The sequence below is a fragment of the Hypanus sabinus genome, chromosome 4 (genome assembly GCF_030144855.1).
Source record: "Hypanus sabinus isolate sHypSab1 chromosome 4, sHypSab1.hap1, whole genome shotgun sequence".
In the NCBI taxonomy this organism is placed as follows: domain Eukaryota; kingdom Metazoa; phylum Chordata; class Chondrichthyes; order Myliobatiformes; family Dasyatidae; genus Hypanus; species Hypanus sabinus.
In genome coordinates, this window is record NC_082709.1 from 142,894,210 (window position 1) to 142,912,078 (window position 17,869).

Sequence of the window (17,869 nt, forward strand, 5' to 3'; positions counted from 1 at the left end):
CTTGATATATAAATTTAAAAAACTTTCTCATATGCTTTTTACCCTGATTAAAATCTCACATTAAGTACTTTTTCGCTTAGCTTTTTAAAATGTTAGCATCTTTCTATTCCCCAAGAAGGCCAGAAAAGCCACGTAACATTTTGTGCAAATTATTTTGCTCAATGGCAATTACTGCTTTAAATGCCTTACACAAGACAACATTATCACAAATAAAATACAAATTCACTCCTTACAGACTGCTCTGGAAATCTATTATTAAGAAGGATAAAGTTTAAGATTCACCAAGTTTGCAAACTATTTGTTGATGTAGATTACATGAGAGTTGATGTTAAAAAGTCAAGTCAAGTCACTTTTATTGTCATTTTGACCATAACTGCTGGTATAGTACATAGTAAAAATGAGACAACGTTTTTCAGGACCATGGTGTTACATGACACAGTACAAAAACTAGACTGAACTACGTAAAAAAAAAATGGAGAAAGCTACACTAGACCACAGACCTACACAGGACTGCATAAAGTGCAGAAAAACAGTGCAGGCATTACAATAAATAATAAACAGGATAATAGGACAAGGTGTCAGTCCAGGCTCTGGGATAGCTTGGGGGAGGAAACTGTTACATAGTCTGGTCGTGAGAGCCTGAATGCTTCAGAGCCTTGTTCCAGACGGCAGGAAGGAGATTGTATGAGGGGTGCATGGGGTCTTTCATAATGCTGTTTCCTTTCGGGATGGAGCATGTAGTGTAAATGTCCGTGATGGCTGGAAGAGAGACCCCGATGATCTTCTCAGCTGACTTCACTATCCGCTGCAGGGTCTTGTGATCCGAGATGGTGCAATTTCCGAACCAGGCAGTGATGCAGCTGCTCAGGATGCTCTCGATACAACCCCTGTAGAATGCGATGAGGATGGGAGGTGGGAGATGGACGTTCCTCAGCCTTCGCAGGAAGTAGAGATGCTGCTGGGCTTTCTTCGCTATGGAGCTGGTGTTAAGGGACCAGGTGAGATTCTCCGCCAGGTGAATACCAAGAAATTTGGTGCTCTTAACGATCTCTACCGAGGAGCCTTCAATGTTCAGTGGGGTGTGGTCGCTCCGTGCCCTCCTGAAGTCAAAAACCATCTTTTTTGTTTTGTTCATATTAAGAGACAGGTTGTTGGCTCTGCACCAGTCCGTTAGCCGCTGCACCTCCTCTCCGTAAGCTGACTCGTCGTCCTTGCTGATGAGACCCACCATGGTCATGTCATCGGTGAACTTGATGATGTGGTTCGAGCTGTGTGTTGCAGCACAGTCGTGGGTCAGCAGAGTGAACGGCAGTGAACGGCCCTGGGGGCCCCCCGTGCTCAGTGTGATGGTGTTGGAGATGCTGCTCCTGATCCGGACTGACTGATGTAACGAAATGTAACTAGCAACTAAATTATTCCAGTTGTAAAGGCAGTAACATACTTAAGTTAGCCAGTAAACCCATCACAATTTTACACATTAGCGGCAGCATTGTAGCAGTTAGCACAACGCTATTACAGCACCAGGGACATGGGTTCGATTCCTGCTGCCGTCTATAAGGAGTTTGTACGTTTTCCCTGTGACCACGTGGGTTTCCTCCAGATGCTCTGGTATCCTCCCACATTCCAAAGGGATAGCAGGCTAATTGGTCACATGGGTGCAATTGGGTGACAAAGGCTTGTTGGACCAGAAGGGCCTTTTAACGTATTGTATGTCTGAACTAACAATAAGAGTCAAGAAATGAATAAAGAATGAATTATTATTTTGCATCACTTACTAATCACTTGACTAAATATTATCTTCTAAATAAGAAAAGAACGTGTATATAGAATAGGATTCCATGGATTTTGCTTAAGCAAAGGTTAGCATAAAGTTTTTTCCTATTTCTTCCAGTTTGCCCAATCAGGAAATGCATGGAACAACACGCTGGAGGAACATCATGGATGCTGCCCGACCTGCTGAGTTCCTCCAGCGTGTTGCTTTGACCACAGCATCTGCAGTGCGTTTTGTGCTTAGGAAATGCACGGAACTGGTAAACTGTAGAAGAATGGCTGAGCCATTCTTAGTTGAGCCATGGCCTGCCCTGCAATAAATTACTTCTTTTAGGTTACTACTTCCTACTAAACTGCTGAATAACCAGCAAATATAATAGTTGAACTCCAAAGTGGTTGACCTTTTGGAAACTGCAAAACTTTTTTTTTTAAAAAGGCATAAATTGGCTTAAACTTAGTTAGAGGTTCCAAAATTACTTATAAGCATTCTGTTCAGAATACTTGGACCAAAACTTAGTTGCAGTTTAGCTCCAAACCAGCACAGCAACTAAACTAAAATATATGGTTCATGCAAATGTAGAATATACAATCAATTTGGTACACAAAATGAATATAATCACACCATTTCTACTCTTTAACTATTCTTCAACAAAAGATCCAAGTAAGGAGAACATTATCATCTCAGGTGTTAACAGACTTAGCACATTCCATAATACTATGTCTTGCTTCTTAAGTGAAAAGTTGAGAAAGTTACACACAAGGACACAGACAGAGAAATAAACATTACTCTGAGACTGTGCAAGTTGTCTTTGGATTTTCAATAACAAGTGCAAAGCAAAGTTTTTAAATTTGCTAAGAGACCAAGACAAATGAATGCTTTACTCTATGGAATGAAAACAGTTTAGACATTAAGAAAACACACTAGGTAAACGACAACATTTTACAAACACTGGACCATATTTTCAAAATGGAAACACTTGTATAAAGTGCTATTAAATGAAAAAACAACAAATTACATTTACTGAGCATCTTTAACAATGAGAAGCCTGGACAGCCTGGGGCAAAAATAAACACAAAAGAGAAAAGATGCATTCTACCACAATCCTCTATAGACTGGCGGGAAGAAGTTAGGAAACCTCAAATCTTGCATCACTATTCAAAGAGAATTGCAACACAAGGGACTACAGGCCTGCTTAACTTCTGTCATTAGAAAATTGCCAAAAATTATAATAATGGGAAATTTTGAAAATCATAAATTAAGCAGTCAAATTGGTTTTAAGTATATTAATGTTTGATAAATTTGTGAAAGTATTTTTGCATGCAACAAATAGGATGGATAAAGGAGAGATATTAAATGTAGTGTATTTGGAGGTCTAGAAGCATTTGATAAGGTGCCTCACTAAAGCTTTCTGTGCAAGAGTGCACAGAGTTGGGTTAATAGATTGGAGTTGACAGTGAAGTTAAACAGCAAAACAAAACTATAAAAGGAATAAATAGCATACTTTCAGTGCCAATTAGTAGGAGTGCTGGTGTCAAAGGGACCGGTGCTGGTGCTTCAATAATTAACAAATTACACCGGTGACTTGGATGAAGAGATGGAGTTAATTGCACCAAATTTGCCGAAGATGTAAAAATAAGCAGGTGAGCAATTTGCGAGGACACAAAAACTTGCCAAGGAATGTAGACTGGTTATGTGAGTATACAAGAAGTTGGCAGGTGGAATTTAGAGTCACCCTGGAGTTGTACAGCAGGGAAACAGGCCCTTAGGCCTAAATTGTCCATTCTGACCAAAATGCCCAAATATACTAATCCCATTTCCCAACATTGGGTCCATATCTGCTATAACATCACCCATCAGCCTCATCAAAACTAATGCCCTTTTCTCAAATCACCATCTTGGCAAGTGTCTTCCACACACTGTCTAGTGCTATAACATCCATTCTAATAGTATGGCCAGAACCGCACATGATATTCCAAGTGTTACCTAACTAGTATCTTGTATAGCTACAACATGATGTCCTAAATCTTGTATTCAACAACCCTGCTTATGAAGGCAAATAATCTAAACACCTTTACTACTGTATCCATCCGTGTCACCATTCCAGGAAATTACGAACTTGCAATCCAAGGTTCCTCTGTATATCAAAGCTACTAAAGTCCTTGCCTTTTACTCTATATGGCTGGCCAGGATTAAAAGCCCAAAATGCATCACTTCACACTTGTTTGGATTAAATTCCATCCGCTGCCACTCTTCCCAACTTTCCATCTGATCTAAGTCCCCCTGTATCCCTAGGCAATCATCATCACTATCTAAAAATTCACTAATCTCCACTTTGTCAGCAACATTACTTATCTCACCACACACCTTCCCATCCAAGTCATTTAGAAACATAAGACCATAAGACATAGGAGCAGAATTTGGCCCATCGAGTCTGCTCCACCATTCAATCATGGCTGATCCATTTATTTTTCTCCTCTTTAAACCCAGTTCACGACCTTCTCCCTGTAACCTTTGATGCCATGTCCAATCAAGAACCTATCAATCTCTGCCTTAACCCAACAACCTGGCCTCCACAGCTGCACGTGGCAACAAATTCCACAATTCACCACCCTCTTGCTAAAGAAATTTCTCCACATCTCTGCTTTGATAGGGTGCCCCTCTATCCTGAGGCTGTGTCCTCTTGTCCTAGACTCTCCCACCATGGGAATAATCCTTTCCACATCTACTTTGTCTAGGCCTTTCAATATTCCAAAGATTTCAACAAGATCCCTCTCATCCTTCTGAATTCCAGCGAGTGCAGACCCATCAAATGTTCTTCGTATGATAACCCTTTCATTCCTAGAATCATCCTTATGAACCTCCTCTGGACCCTCTCCAATACCAGCACATCTCTTCTAAGATAAGGGATCCAAAACTGTTCACAATACTCAAAGTCAGCCCTCACCAGTGCCTTATAAAGCCTTAGTATCGCATCCTTGCTCTTGTATTCTAGACCTCGAGATTAATGCTAACATGGCATTTGCCTTCCTCACCAAATCAACCTGCAAGTTAACCTTCAGGGTGTTCTGCATAACAACTCCCAAATCCCTCTGCATCTCAGATTTCTGGATTTTCTCGACATTTAGAAAATAGTGCACACATTATTTCTACAAACAAGGTGCGTGACCATGCATTTCCAGCATTGTATTTCATTTGCCACCTTCTTACCCATTCTCCTAATCTATCCAAGTCCTTCTGCATCCTACCTGTTTCCTCAACACTACCTGCCCCTTCACTAATCTTCGTATCATCTGCAAACTTGGCAACAAAGCCATCTATTCCACCATCTAAATCATTTATATACAACATAAAAAGAAGTGGTCCCAACACCGACCCCTGCGGAACACCACTAGTCACTGGCAGCCAAACAGAAAAGGATCCTTTCATTCCCACTTGCTGCCTCCTACCAATCAGCCAATTGCTCTAACTATGTTAGTAACTTTCCTGTTATACCATTGGCTCTTAACTTGGTAAGCAGCTTCATGTGTGAGACCTTGTCAAAAGCCTTCTGAAGGTCCAAATATACAACATCCACTGCATCCCCTTTATCTATCCTACTTGTAATCTCCTCAAAGAATTCCAACAGGTTTGTCAGGCTGGATTTTCCCTGAAGGAAACCCTGCTGACTTTGTACTATATTGTCCTGTGTCACCAAGTACTCCAATACCTCATCCGTAACAAATGACTCTAACATCTTCCCAACCACTGTGTTAAGGCTAAATGGTCTATAATTTCCTTTCTGCTGCCTTCCTTCTTTCTTAAAGAGTGGAGTGACATTTGCAATTCTCCAGTCCTCTGGCACCATGCCAGAGTCCAATGATTTTTGAAAGATCATTTCTAATGCCATCACAATCTCTAATGCTACCACTTTCAGAACCCTGGTCATCTGGTCCGGGTGACTTATGTACCTTTAGGTCTTTTAGCTTTTTGAGCACCTTCTCTCTTGTAATAGTAACTGCACCCACTTCTCTTCCTTCACACACTACAACACCAGGCATACTGCTAGTGTCTTCCACAGTAAAGAATGATGCAAAATACTCATTTAGTTCATCAGCCATCTCCTTGTCCCCCATTATTTCTCCTGCCTCGTTTTCTAGCAGTACTATGTCCACTTTCATTTCTCTTTTATTTTTAACATACTTGAAAAATCTTTTACTATCCACTTTGATATTATTTGCTAACTTGCTTTCATATTTCCCCTTCTAATGACTTTTTTTAAGTTACTCTCTGCAGGTTTTTAAATTTTCACAATCCTCTATCTTCCCACTAATTTTTGCTTTGTTGTATGCCATTTCTTTTGCTTTTACAATAGCTTTGACTTCTGTTGTCAGCCAGAGTTGTACAATTGTACCATTTGAGTATTTCTTCATTTTTTGAATACACATGTCCTGCACCTTCCTCATTTTTGCCAGAAACACACACCATTGCTACTCTGCTGACATCCCTGCCAGCAGCTCCTTCCAATTGTCTTTGGCTAACTCCTCTCTCATATCACTGTAATTTCCTTTTCTCCACTGAAATACTGCTACATCAGACTTTACTTTCTCCCTATCAAATTTCAAGTTCACATATTGTGTATCGTAACAACACCTTATATTCCATCTGGGTAGCCTCCAACCTGATGGCATGAACATTGATTTCTCTAACTTCCATTAATGCTCCACCTCCCCTTCTTACCCCATCCCTTATTTATTATTCTCCCCCATTTTTTCTTTTCTTTTTTCCCTCTCTGCCCCTCTCAGAATCACTCCTTGCCTGTTCTCCATCTCCCTCTGGTCCTCCCCTCCCCCTTTCTTTCTCCCTAGGCCTCCCATCCCATGATCCTTTCCCTTCTCCAGCTCCAAGCTCCTGCTCTTCTGGATGGCAGTAATTCCTACCCTCCTGGATGTTTTGAAAATGTGGACTATTTACATCAAGCGTCTCAAACCACTGGAGGGATAACACCAAAGCTGAATCTGCAGGGTATGTGATCCAATGTCAACATCCTGTTTTGCCCTCAAGACTCTAGTTACATTCAGTTGGTTCCAATGGACAGGCCACATCATTGCCAACACCAGATTCCCAAAATCCTAGCTCCATTACTCCAAGATATTTCCAGGGAGAAAAGGGAATCAGCTCAATGATGTTCTCAAAGCTGTTGAATCTGACTGCTTTTTAGACTGTTTAATTGTCATTTCCTATGCCATTTATCAATAATCTACTTGTATTTTATATAATTGTTAGATATACAAGTAACTGCTTACTATCATTCCTAGTGGTTATTATATATATATATATATAAAACTTTAATGTTAAACTTTAACTCTACTGATTACACAAAATATAATTTTGGAAGCTAGTTTATTCTGTATTAAGTGAATAAGTGTTTTCTCCTGTAATATGCTGTAAATTGCTATGTTCTTTGGCTAGTTGGTACTGCAGTATTGAATAAGTTCATTCTAATTAGTTAATTATCATCTACAGATTTGAATGGATTTTTTCTTATCTCTATGGGTATAAAATAACTAAACAAAGCAGCAGCATCTTAATCTTCTTTACTTTCTCTCTCTCTTCAAATATCACAGTCCATTTCAATTTCCTTTGTTCTATCAACTATTAATAAAACAATTGCAAAGCCACATATTTTATACCTCTTTCCCGACTCTAAAAGAACCTTGGATTAAAACACCAGAATCCGCCAAGTGACAGAGTCGGCTAGGGTTTCCCGAAGTTTAGAAATTGCTACAATCAAAGGCTAAAGTGGAGGTTCGAGCACGCAACAAAAGCAGTAAGAACTTCCTTGTTCTGCTGTTGTCTAAGAGAAATAATCGTTCTGGCTTCAAATATTGGATGGAATCAGGATTGAGGACTACTACCTTGCCATTCAGAAAGAAAAACAGCTGTGAAAATATTGGTTGTAATCTATTTGGTCCTAACCTATTTGATTACATTCTATTTTTGTCACACAGCGATCTATTTTGGTACCCAGTGAAAACAGTGGTTGTAATCTATGTGGTTGTGATCTATTTGGCTGCACGATAAATCTATATGCTACTTGGTTCCAACCTATTAATTTTTTGAGATTGTGGTCAGACTGATAAAGTACATACAAATTAAGATCAAATCAAAACAAAGGTCAAAGTCGTGAAATCTACTAAGAACTCTTACTTGAATAAAACATCTCCGTTTGATAAAATTAATGAAAAATACCAACAATGTTAACTTTAAGATTCAGAAAATGCCTGCTACTAATTTAGAGTTAAGATTGTGCGGTCGTCTTGATTGAAAATCCGAACAATTAAGAGTGAACAGAACAAGTCTTACTAATTGAAAGAAACACGTAACATGATGAAATACAAAAACAGCATGATACAGACAGTAAAAGGTATGAAGAGAATATCTTTTTATTAACCAAAAGAACAACCCGATAATTCAATTAATGTGCAATGCATTGAGTTTCAAAGCAAAATGAAACAACATGGAAAAACAGCCCCAAGACTTTGTGCGGGTGGTCCTGCTAGCCTAGTGACACTACTGCTGGTGACCCGAGGAATAGCAGCTCACACCAGACAAGCTCCCTATACAGTGCCACCATCCAAACTCTGGAGAATTACAGCTTACTTTGATCAGTCCTCCAAGACAGCGACACCATCTGAACTCCACAGAATTGCAGGATGGACTCCACAGCGCCCCTAGTGACTCAAATGAGACTGACAATAAGATTGACCACAGCTGACTTCAATAAGGGATGAAGATACATGGGACTGAAGGTGAAACCATTGCCAATCAATGTATTGACAAGTGGCAGATCCATCACTATTGCTCAACCACTCAACAATCTGCTGAAGGACAGTAAGTGCTCAGATGACACTGACTTTTAATGAAGAACAATGGAATCCCCAATACAGGTAGACCATCTACCCTTTATGTCAATGAGCAGCACATGAAGGCAGTTTCAATTCAAGGACAAGGAAACTAGCAGCACCTGCCAAAAATCAGACTCTATACACTGATGGCTCCTCAAAGATTGAGTGGGGAATTCAGAATGATTCTTTCCAGAACTAGATTACTGGCATCAGGAAGCATGGCTCCTGGTGTCTCTGTGCAACAGGCTGAACTGAAAGCTTTGATTGAAGCCTGTGAGTTGGCAGAAGGAAGATCAGCTAATATCTACATTGATTTCCGATATGCTTTTGCAATTGTTCATGACTTTAGAAACCTATAGAGAGAAAGAAGGCTTCCTAGGCTGTAGGAACACAAATCATGAATTGCCGACTGGTACAAGAATTTATGGATATTATACATGCCATCAGTAGTTGCTGTATTAAAATGTAAAAGCCACTCCAAAGTGAAGACAATGAAAACCATGAAATCTACTCCCATATGCAGCACGGAAAGAAATAAAAGAAATACTGAAAATATATTCAATGAACCCGATAACTGAAATTATGGAAACAAAGTTGAACTCTTTATCACAGACAAACATACAAAATATTCAAGAGACTCAAGCTCAGTGCTCTCCACAGGAAAAGTGGTCTGGATGGAGAATGGTGGGAAGTTAAATGATGGGGTATGGAGATACAGAATTAGTCTTAGACTGGTAACCCCAACTACTTTCCTTCCTTATCTGGCACAGCAGATACACTCTTTAGGACACACTGGAGAGCAAAAGTTTATCAGAAGACTCTCCCAGTGTTGGTGGAATCCAAAGTTAAGGGCACAAACTCGACAAACATTTGAAAAATGCATCACATGCCAGAAAATGATTCCTGGAGCAACGGAAGAGCTACCACAATTAAGTGTTCCTGCCCCACCCATTTTTACACTTTACTGAAATTCAAGGATGCTCAGACACACAGGTAATCGTGGACAAGTTTTCAAGATGATGGAAGCTACTCCAGCAAGGAGGGCCCCTGCCATACTCAAAGCAAACTCTCTGATCAAGGATAGGGATTGTCATGTCACATTGACTCTGAGCAAGGAACAGCCTTCACTGGGAGTATTTGCTAGTAATTATGTCAACTGATGAACACTGAATGGTCTTTCCACTGCCCACATCACCCAGAGTCATCAGGACTAGTTGCACGAATGAATGGAATCATCAGACAATAATTGACAAAGTATCAAGAGCAAGGTGTACCATGGCCTTTGGCTCTTCCTGTGGTCTGATGTTGCATCAGAGCAACCCAAGTAAACTAAAGTAAAACTAAGGACCACAGAGCCTGCTGTCTCCAATGCTGGCAGCCATGGATGTCCCCAGACCACGATCCCGGCTGTCGACATCAAGATTCTAACAATAACTAGCAGATTCAGAACATCCACTGCACCGAGCCATCAATGTGGTTCCAACGACCTCGGACACCTTCAAAGTGCCTGTTGTGCAACCTACAACCCCGACTCCGACCAGCCTGGACCTCAATCGACAGCACTTTACGCACTGCCGCGGAAACCCCAGACTCTCTTCCCCCACCACCCATTCTGCAACTCCGTGCCTCTCAGGTCCTCAGAGACTCCATTTTCCTCTCACCCCAACTTCCCTGAAACACCCCAACCCTTCCCTCTCCTCAGACACTAACCAACCTCCTTCACCCCCCCAATCCCAGTTCTCATCCATGCTGGGTCTGCACCGTCCTCTCCAACCTTCTTCTCTCTGAGACAGAACTTTCTGTCCTCAGTAAGGTCCTCACCTCTGTCCCCCTGCGCCCACACCTCAGCGAGTTCTGCACCCGCCAGTTCTGCACCATTCCCTCTGACATTTCCCTCCCTGAGGCAGAACATTGTCCTCAGTAAGGTCCTCACCTCTGTCCCATTCACCCATACCTCAGTGAGTTCTGCACCCACCGGGTCTGCACCACACCCTCTTACCTTCCCCTCTCTGAGGCAGAATATTGTCCTCAGTAAGGTCCTCACCTCTGTCCCCCTGCGCCCACACCTCAGCGAGTTCTGCGCCCACCAGGTCTGCACCATCCCCTCTGACATTCCCCTCTCTGAGGCAGAACATTGGCCCCTGACAGGGCCTCACCTTTGTCCCCCTGCGCCCACACCTCAGTGAGTTACATGCCCACCATGATGCTGAGCTCTTCTTCCGCTGCCTCTGTCTCCGTGCCCACGTCTTTGGCAAGGACTCTCCACCCCACACCAATGCCCCCTTTTCCCAACTTCAACCCTCCTCCTCTTCCTGGACACCTCTCTCTTGCCCTCTGCCTGCCCTGGATCTTTTCTTTGCTCACTGCTGACGAGACATCAACCATCTCGACTTCAGCACCCCCTCTCCAATCCTAACCTCACTCTTTCTGAAAGCACTGCCCTCCACTCTCTCCACACTAATCCTAACCTCATTATCAAACCCACAGATAGGGGGCACTGTAGTAGGCTGCTGGACTGATCTCGACTGCTGAGGCCAAGTGACAATTCTCAGACATCTCCTCTGACTTAACTAGGATCCCACTAAGGAGCAGCAGGCCACTGTTCCCCAGCCTATCACTGACCATATTAATTCTGGTAATTTCCCATCCACTGCCACCAACCTCATAGTTCTCTTACCCCACACCTCCTACTAAAGCACACTGATTCTGACACCTACCGGGACAATACCTCTTCTCACCCTGTTACTTTTAAAAAGGCCAATCCCCTTCTCTCAATTCCTCCATCTCAGCTGCATGTGCTCTCAGGATGAGACTTGTCATTCCAGAACTAATTAGATGTCCCCCTTCTTCAAAGAATGGGGCTTCCCTTCCTTCACCACCACTGCTGCCCTTAATCTATCCACCCACCGTCCCACCAGGGGCAGCATTCCTCCTGCCCTCAGCTACCACCCCACCAGCTTCTACATCCAGCACATAATTCCCTGTAACGTCCGACATCTCCAGTAGGATCCCACCACCAAACACATCTTTCCTCCTCCCCACTTCCCACAGGGATCACTCCCTATGCAGCTCCCTTATCCATTTGCCCCTCCCCACTGATATCCCTCCTGGCACTTACTGGCAAGTGGAACATGTGCCACACCTGCCCCTACACCTCCTCCCTCACTACCATTCGGGGCCCCAAGCAGTCCTTCCAGGTGAGGGGACACTTCACCTATGAGTCTGTTGGGGTCATCTACAGCCCCCCCTGCTCCTGGTGTGACCTCCTATATATCAGTGAGACCCAACATAGACCACGTCGCTGAGAAAAACCAGTAGCCATCCATTTTAATTCTACTGCCCATTCCCATTCTGACATGTCAGAGCACGGCCTCCTCTACTGCTGTGATGAGGCCACACTCAGGTTGCAGGAACATTCCATCTCAATAGCCTCCAACAGCTTCCGGTAATTGCCACCCCCTCCCCCACTTCATCACTCCCATTTCCCTCTCTCACCTTATCTCCTTACCTGTTCACCACCCACTGATGCTCCAATCCCTTCCCTTTCTTCCATGGACTCTGTCCTCTCCTATCAGATTCCCCCTTCTCAAGCTCTTCCTCTCTTTCACCAATCGACTTCCCAGCTCTTTACTTCCCCTCTTCCAGTTTTACCTATCACCAACTAACTTGAATTTTTTTCATTCCCCTCTCCCCACCTTCTTACTCTGGCTTCTCATCTTTTCTCTCCAGTCTTTATGAAGGGCCTTGGCCCAAAACGTTGACTGTTAACTTGTTTCCATAGATGCTGATTGACCTGCTGAGTTCCTCCATCATTTTGTGTGTGTTGCTAAGTCCATTCAAGGTGTAAACAAAGCGTCCTACGTCATTGCCGGGAGTCCTAACTCTCAAAAAGGCAGAGTTTAGTTCTCTATCTTGTGAAATTAACCCAAGCTGTCCCGGCTGCTTCTCAACAGGTTCCTGCAACTTGGAGTGATCCAACAAAAGGACACACCCTGATTCCTGACCAGTGGGTCCTGATTAAGAAACCACTAGAACTAGAGGTCAAGGGTTTTTTTAATTAATTTTTTTATGCGTTTCTACAAAACAACTACAAACAAAAAAACCCATCTACAAGATGAAGATTAATACAGTGCAAAATAAACATATCAAATATATATCATAAGGAAACAGCGCCCAAAATAAAATCATACAAAATTAGTATCCTCCCCACTCTCCCACTACAAAACTCCTCTTTAGATTAAGTTTATTCTTTTTTTGTACCACAATCCCTTCCTTTCAGCTTTTCTTTCTCTAAATTTTATGGTTTCTTTTTGATGGGAATTACATTTTCGTTTTGGTAGAAGGCATTATATTTTTATTACAGCTCTGTGGGGTCGAACACTCCGATTAATTTTTTTTTAACATATTGTAATGGAGGTTAAGGGTTCAGGGTGCAAGGTGAAATGTTTGAGGGGAACGTCTTCACTCAGAGGTTGGTGAGTGTGGAACGAGCTGCCTGCTGATGTGATGAATGTGGGTGCGATCTCAACATTTAAGAGAAGTTGGGATGAGTATATGGATAGGAAGGGTATGGCAAAATATGGTCTAGGTACAGATTGATGGGACTAGGGACTAGGCAGAATAAGTTTTCTATGGAGGAGATGGGCCAAAAGGCCTGTTTCTGGACAGCAGTCCACTATAACTCTGCAAAGACATTCCACCACTTCCACTGCCCAAGTCAGGAGTGTAACGGGTTCCTGTTCACATAGCAACACCTGAAGCTCCAACTGCAGGCAGTACAAGGCACTCAACTTGAATGGCACCGACTAAACATTGTGGCTGAAGTACTAGTTACAATTTGCACCGCAGTAATCTGCAATTGTTACCACAGCAACCTCAAGGACCACATCCTGTATTGTTTAGAGGAAGAAAAAGCATTAAAAATACAAGGATGCCATTGCCAAGCTGAAATCTGTTCCTTAAGACCACAATTACATTTTAAATGTGCATCAACTTAGAAATCTACAGCGCATTACAGGCCCTTCAGCCCACAAAGTTGTGCTGACCATGTAACCTACACTAGAAATTGCCTAGAATTTCCCTACCACAGAGCCCTCTATTTTCCTAAGCTCCACGAACCAAACAGTCTCTTAAAAGACCCTACTGCATCCACCTCCACCACAGTCACTGTCAGTGCATTCCACACACCCACCAATCTTGGTGTGAAGAATTTATCTCTGACATCCTCTCTGCACCTACTTCCAAGTACCTTAAAACTATGTCCCCTTGTGTTAACCATTTCAGCCCTGGGAAAAAGCCTCTGGCTATCCCCATGATCAATGCCTCTCATCATCTTATACACCTTTATCAGGTCACCTCTCATCCTCTGTTGCTCCAAGGACAAGAGGCCGAGTTCACTCAACCTATTCTCATAAGGTATGCTCTCCAATACAGGCAAGGGTCTTACCATTAACATTATATTCTGTCTTCAAATTTGACCTACATTTATCTGGTTTGAATTCCATCTGCCACTTTTCAGCCCAGTTCCACATCCTATCGATATCGCGCTGTAACCTCTGACAACCCTCCACATTATCCACAACACCCCCAACCTTTGTGTCATCAGCAAACTTACTAACCCACCTTTCTACTTCCTCATCCAGGTCATTTATAAAAATCACAAAGAGGAGAGGTCCCAGAACAGATCCTTGCAGAATACAAACCATCTACAACCACTTCGTGGCCTTTCTGGATCCACAAAGCAAGGTCTCTTTAGATCCCATACCTCATTACTTTCTGAATGCGCCTCACATGGGGAATCTTATCAAATGCCTTACTGAAATCTATATACACTACATCCACTGCTCTACCTTCATCAATGTGTTTTGTTACATCCTCAAAGAATTCAATCAGGGTCGTAAGACGTGACCTGCCCTTGTCAAAGCCAGGCTGACTATCCCTAATCAGATTATGTCTCTCCAAATGCTCATAAATCCTGCCTCTTGGGATCTTCTCCAACAACTTGCCCGTCACTGATGTAAGATTCACTGGTCTATAATTTCCTGGGTTATCTCAACTCCCTTTCTTGCACAAGGGAACAATGTTTACAACTTTCCAATCCTCTGGTACTTCTCCCATCCCTATTGATGATGCGAAGATCATCACCAGAGGCTCAACAATCTCCTCTCTTGCTTCCCACAGAAGCTTGGGGTATATCTTGTCTGGTCCCAGCAACTTATCTAACTTAATACTTTTCAAAAGCTCCAACACATCCTCTTTCTTAATGTCCATACATGCAAGCATTTCAGTCCACTCTAAATCATCCTCACAATTGCCAAGGTCCTTTTCACCAGTGAATACTGAAGTACCTCTCGTAAAATCACCAGATGCTGGAAACCCAAGAAACACACAAAAAATGTATATGACACAATAGTTTTTGAATGCACTGTTTACAGAATATGTTTGAAATCCATTAATTAAAAAAATTTGGTCACAGGTGATTATGATCTTTTATAGTTGAAGAGACTGGTTCATTACCATCTTGGATTTATACCACCATCTTTTTTTTTTCTCATTTAACAGATGTTCCATTTCATCAACGCAAAAGATTCTGAAGAAGCTGGAAATCTAGAATAACACATACAAAATACTGAAGGAACTCAACAGGTCAGTATCCATGGAAAGGAATGACCAGTTGATGTTTCAGGCCCAGACGCTTCATCAGGTTGGGAAGGTATGGAAGAAGCAGTCAGAATAAGGAGGTAGGGGGAAGGAGTACAAGAGAGAAGGAGCGCATGAGGCCACACTCAGGTTGGAAACGCCTTATATTCCTTCTGGGTAGCCTCCAACCTAATGGCACAAACTCAATTTCTCAAACTTCTGGTATTTTCCCCCTCCTCTTCACCATTCCCCATTCTCATTTCCCTCTCTCACCTTACCTCCTTACCTACCCATCAGCTTCCTCCAATGTTCTTGCCCCTTCCCTTCTCTTCTGTCCTCTATCAGATACCCCCTTCTCCAGCCCTTCATCCCTTTCACCAATCAACTTCTCAGCTCTTTACTTCACCTATCTCCTACTACCTTGCATTTCTTCCTTCCCTTCCCCCACTTTTTTTACTCTGACTTCTCTTTCTTTCCATTCATGATGAAGGGTCTTGGCCTGAAGCGTTGACTGTTAACTCTTTTCCATATATGCTGTCTGGCCTGCTGAGTTCCTCCAGCGTTTTGTGTGTGTTGCAAGAGAGAAGGTGATAGGTGTTGCTGGGTGGGTGATGTGAGAAGCTGGGGAGGGGGGGGGTGATAGGTGAAAAACATTAAGGGCTGTAGAAAGAATCTTATGAGAGGCTAGGGAGAGGGTTACAGGAGGGTGTTGTGACAGGCAGGTGAGAAGAGGAGGCAAGAGGGGAACCATAGTGGGGAATGGAAGAAGAGGGAAAGGGGTATGTTCCATTTCATTTTTTCTTTCCTCCCTTTTTCTGTCAGTGCGCTTGCTCAAAGCTTCCACAGCATTTCCCAATTCTGATGGGAGGTCACTGTGCAAACGTTTTCACAATAGTAAAGCAGTGATCAGAAACATTTCACTTTTTTTTTAATTTATGTTTTAAGCTCCAGTGAGTGGGCCAACGTGGAAGAAGGTTCTACCGCAAATGACGAGACGAAGCTTTGAGTCACAGCACCGAATAATGTTGGAGCATGCTGTGACTGTGGAACTTCATCACCGCCAGACTCTACAGTGAGTTGACCATTGCATTCACTGCACGGGTTACAGAGAGCTCCAGCAGTGAAATTAACTCAATAGAAGATTTAAAAGAACAGTAAAGTGCAACTTTTGCAGTAGCAAAGACCATTAATGTTTATTTTTACACGAATTGGCGCGCCCTACAATAAAAACACGCGCGGATCTGCTCACCCCTCTTCAATATTTGTTTTCAGTCTACATTTATACAGTGGGCTGCAAATCCAAACCACAGCTATGTCACCCGCATTATTTCTGCGTGTGGGCAGATGCCCCGTTACTGGGATGAACTGGCTGGAGCGGGTTCCCTGACCCCGCACGGCTCTCTCAGCAGCTGCCACTCAGCGCGCCGCCGAGTACCGGGGACGCCCGCGAGTCCCCGAGAGACAACGTCAAGCTCCCACTCATGCGCACCGTTCATAACTTACGCTCGTTTCAATTAAGTTCTCGTTTTCTTCTTGAAACTTTTTTTCAAAATGCATTTCTTCAAAATCCTCCAGCCCAACACATCAGGACGTGTAAAACTGTAACAATATGCAGCTATTCAGTCATTCGCCCCACCTCCGGCCCGCTAATAAAACCGACACTCCAATAAAACAGTCATTTCCATTTATTCACCTCAAAGTGGACGGGATTTTAGTTTTATTTTGCCTTAAAAAAATCCAGTACTTAAAACACAAGCACACATATCCACAATCAACCCTGGAATGCTAATCCAGTCTGACTCTTGTTCAGGAAGCAGCTCGGCGATAAACTACATGCGACGAACCCAGTCCTCAACAAGGAACAAAAAGTTACAAAAAAAAATCTTCAGCTCACAAAAGTTCGCGTCTCACATACCTGCATAAGCCTCCGCCGTAAATGTGCACAGAGCGGACAGAAAAATGTACTTGGTAAGAATGTCCATTCTGGACTCTGATGATTCGCTTCCAACGTTCACGTTTAAAAGGTTTACATTAAAACTGCAGCGAGTAAACGCCGCCTTTACCGGAAACCACTTCCCGAATCAAGGCACACAGTTCAAGTCCACAGCTACCTGATTCCAAATGAAGGTCCAGCCGCTGTACCCAAATGATCAAAAAGCAACGCGCAGAGGCGATGGGATGCCGGATTGTCAAACGTGTTTGGAATACCTGAATTTTAATAGAATTTAGTGTTTGGAATGGAAGGATTCAATTCAATGCAGAATACCGGAGACTGAAGAGTAACAAATTTAAAATGAACACAATTAAGGCCATGACCAGACAATTTTGTAATTTTATAATCACCTCTGCCGAATATTTTGCAAAGCCCTTAGTGTAACACAGGCACCTCCACACATGAAACTACTGGCGTATTAAAAAAACACAAACTCCTTTTTAAAGTTACATTGTAGTTTTGGAACCAAATCAAGTATACATCTAAATGTAAGGAGATACATTCCAGAATCTTCTGTATTAAAAGAAAGGTATTGTGCACAGAAAAGTATTATTAATTCCAATTTATTGCATTCATGGCTGA

At 42.6% G+C, this 17,869-nt stretch overlaps 1 protein-coding gene across 2 annotated transcripts in view; it reads right to left on the reverse strand.

Moving 5' to 3' along the window:
• srpx (sushi-repeat containing protein X-linked) overlaps positions 1-17,444 on the reverse strand; it is an 81,375-nt gene extending 63,931 nt beyond the window's left edge. The window contains exons 1-2 of one of the 2 annotated variants that reach the window (XM_059968239.1): positions 17,210-17,443; positions 16,798-16,893 (exon numbers count right to left, since the gene is read on the reverse strand). Coding sequence is in view for 1 of the 2 variants with exons in the window: in XM_059968238.1 (XP_059824221.1) it covers positions 17,210-17,276 (67 nt within the window). In the remaining variant the exon portion in view is untranslated. Of the gene's footprint in view, positions 1-16,797; positions 16,894-17,209 lie in introns of both variants that reach the window. The other variant, XM_059968238.1, reaches the window with a different exon arrangement.
• Between the last annotated feature and the right edge of the window lie 425 nt (positions 17,445-17,869).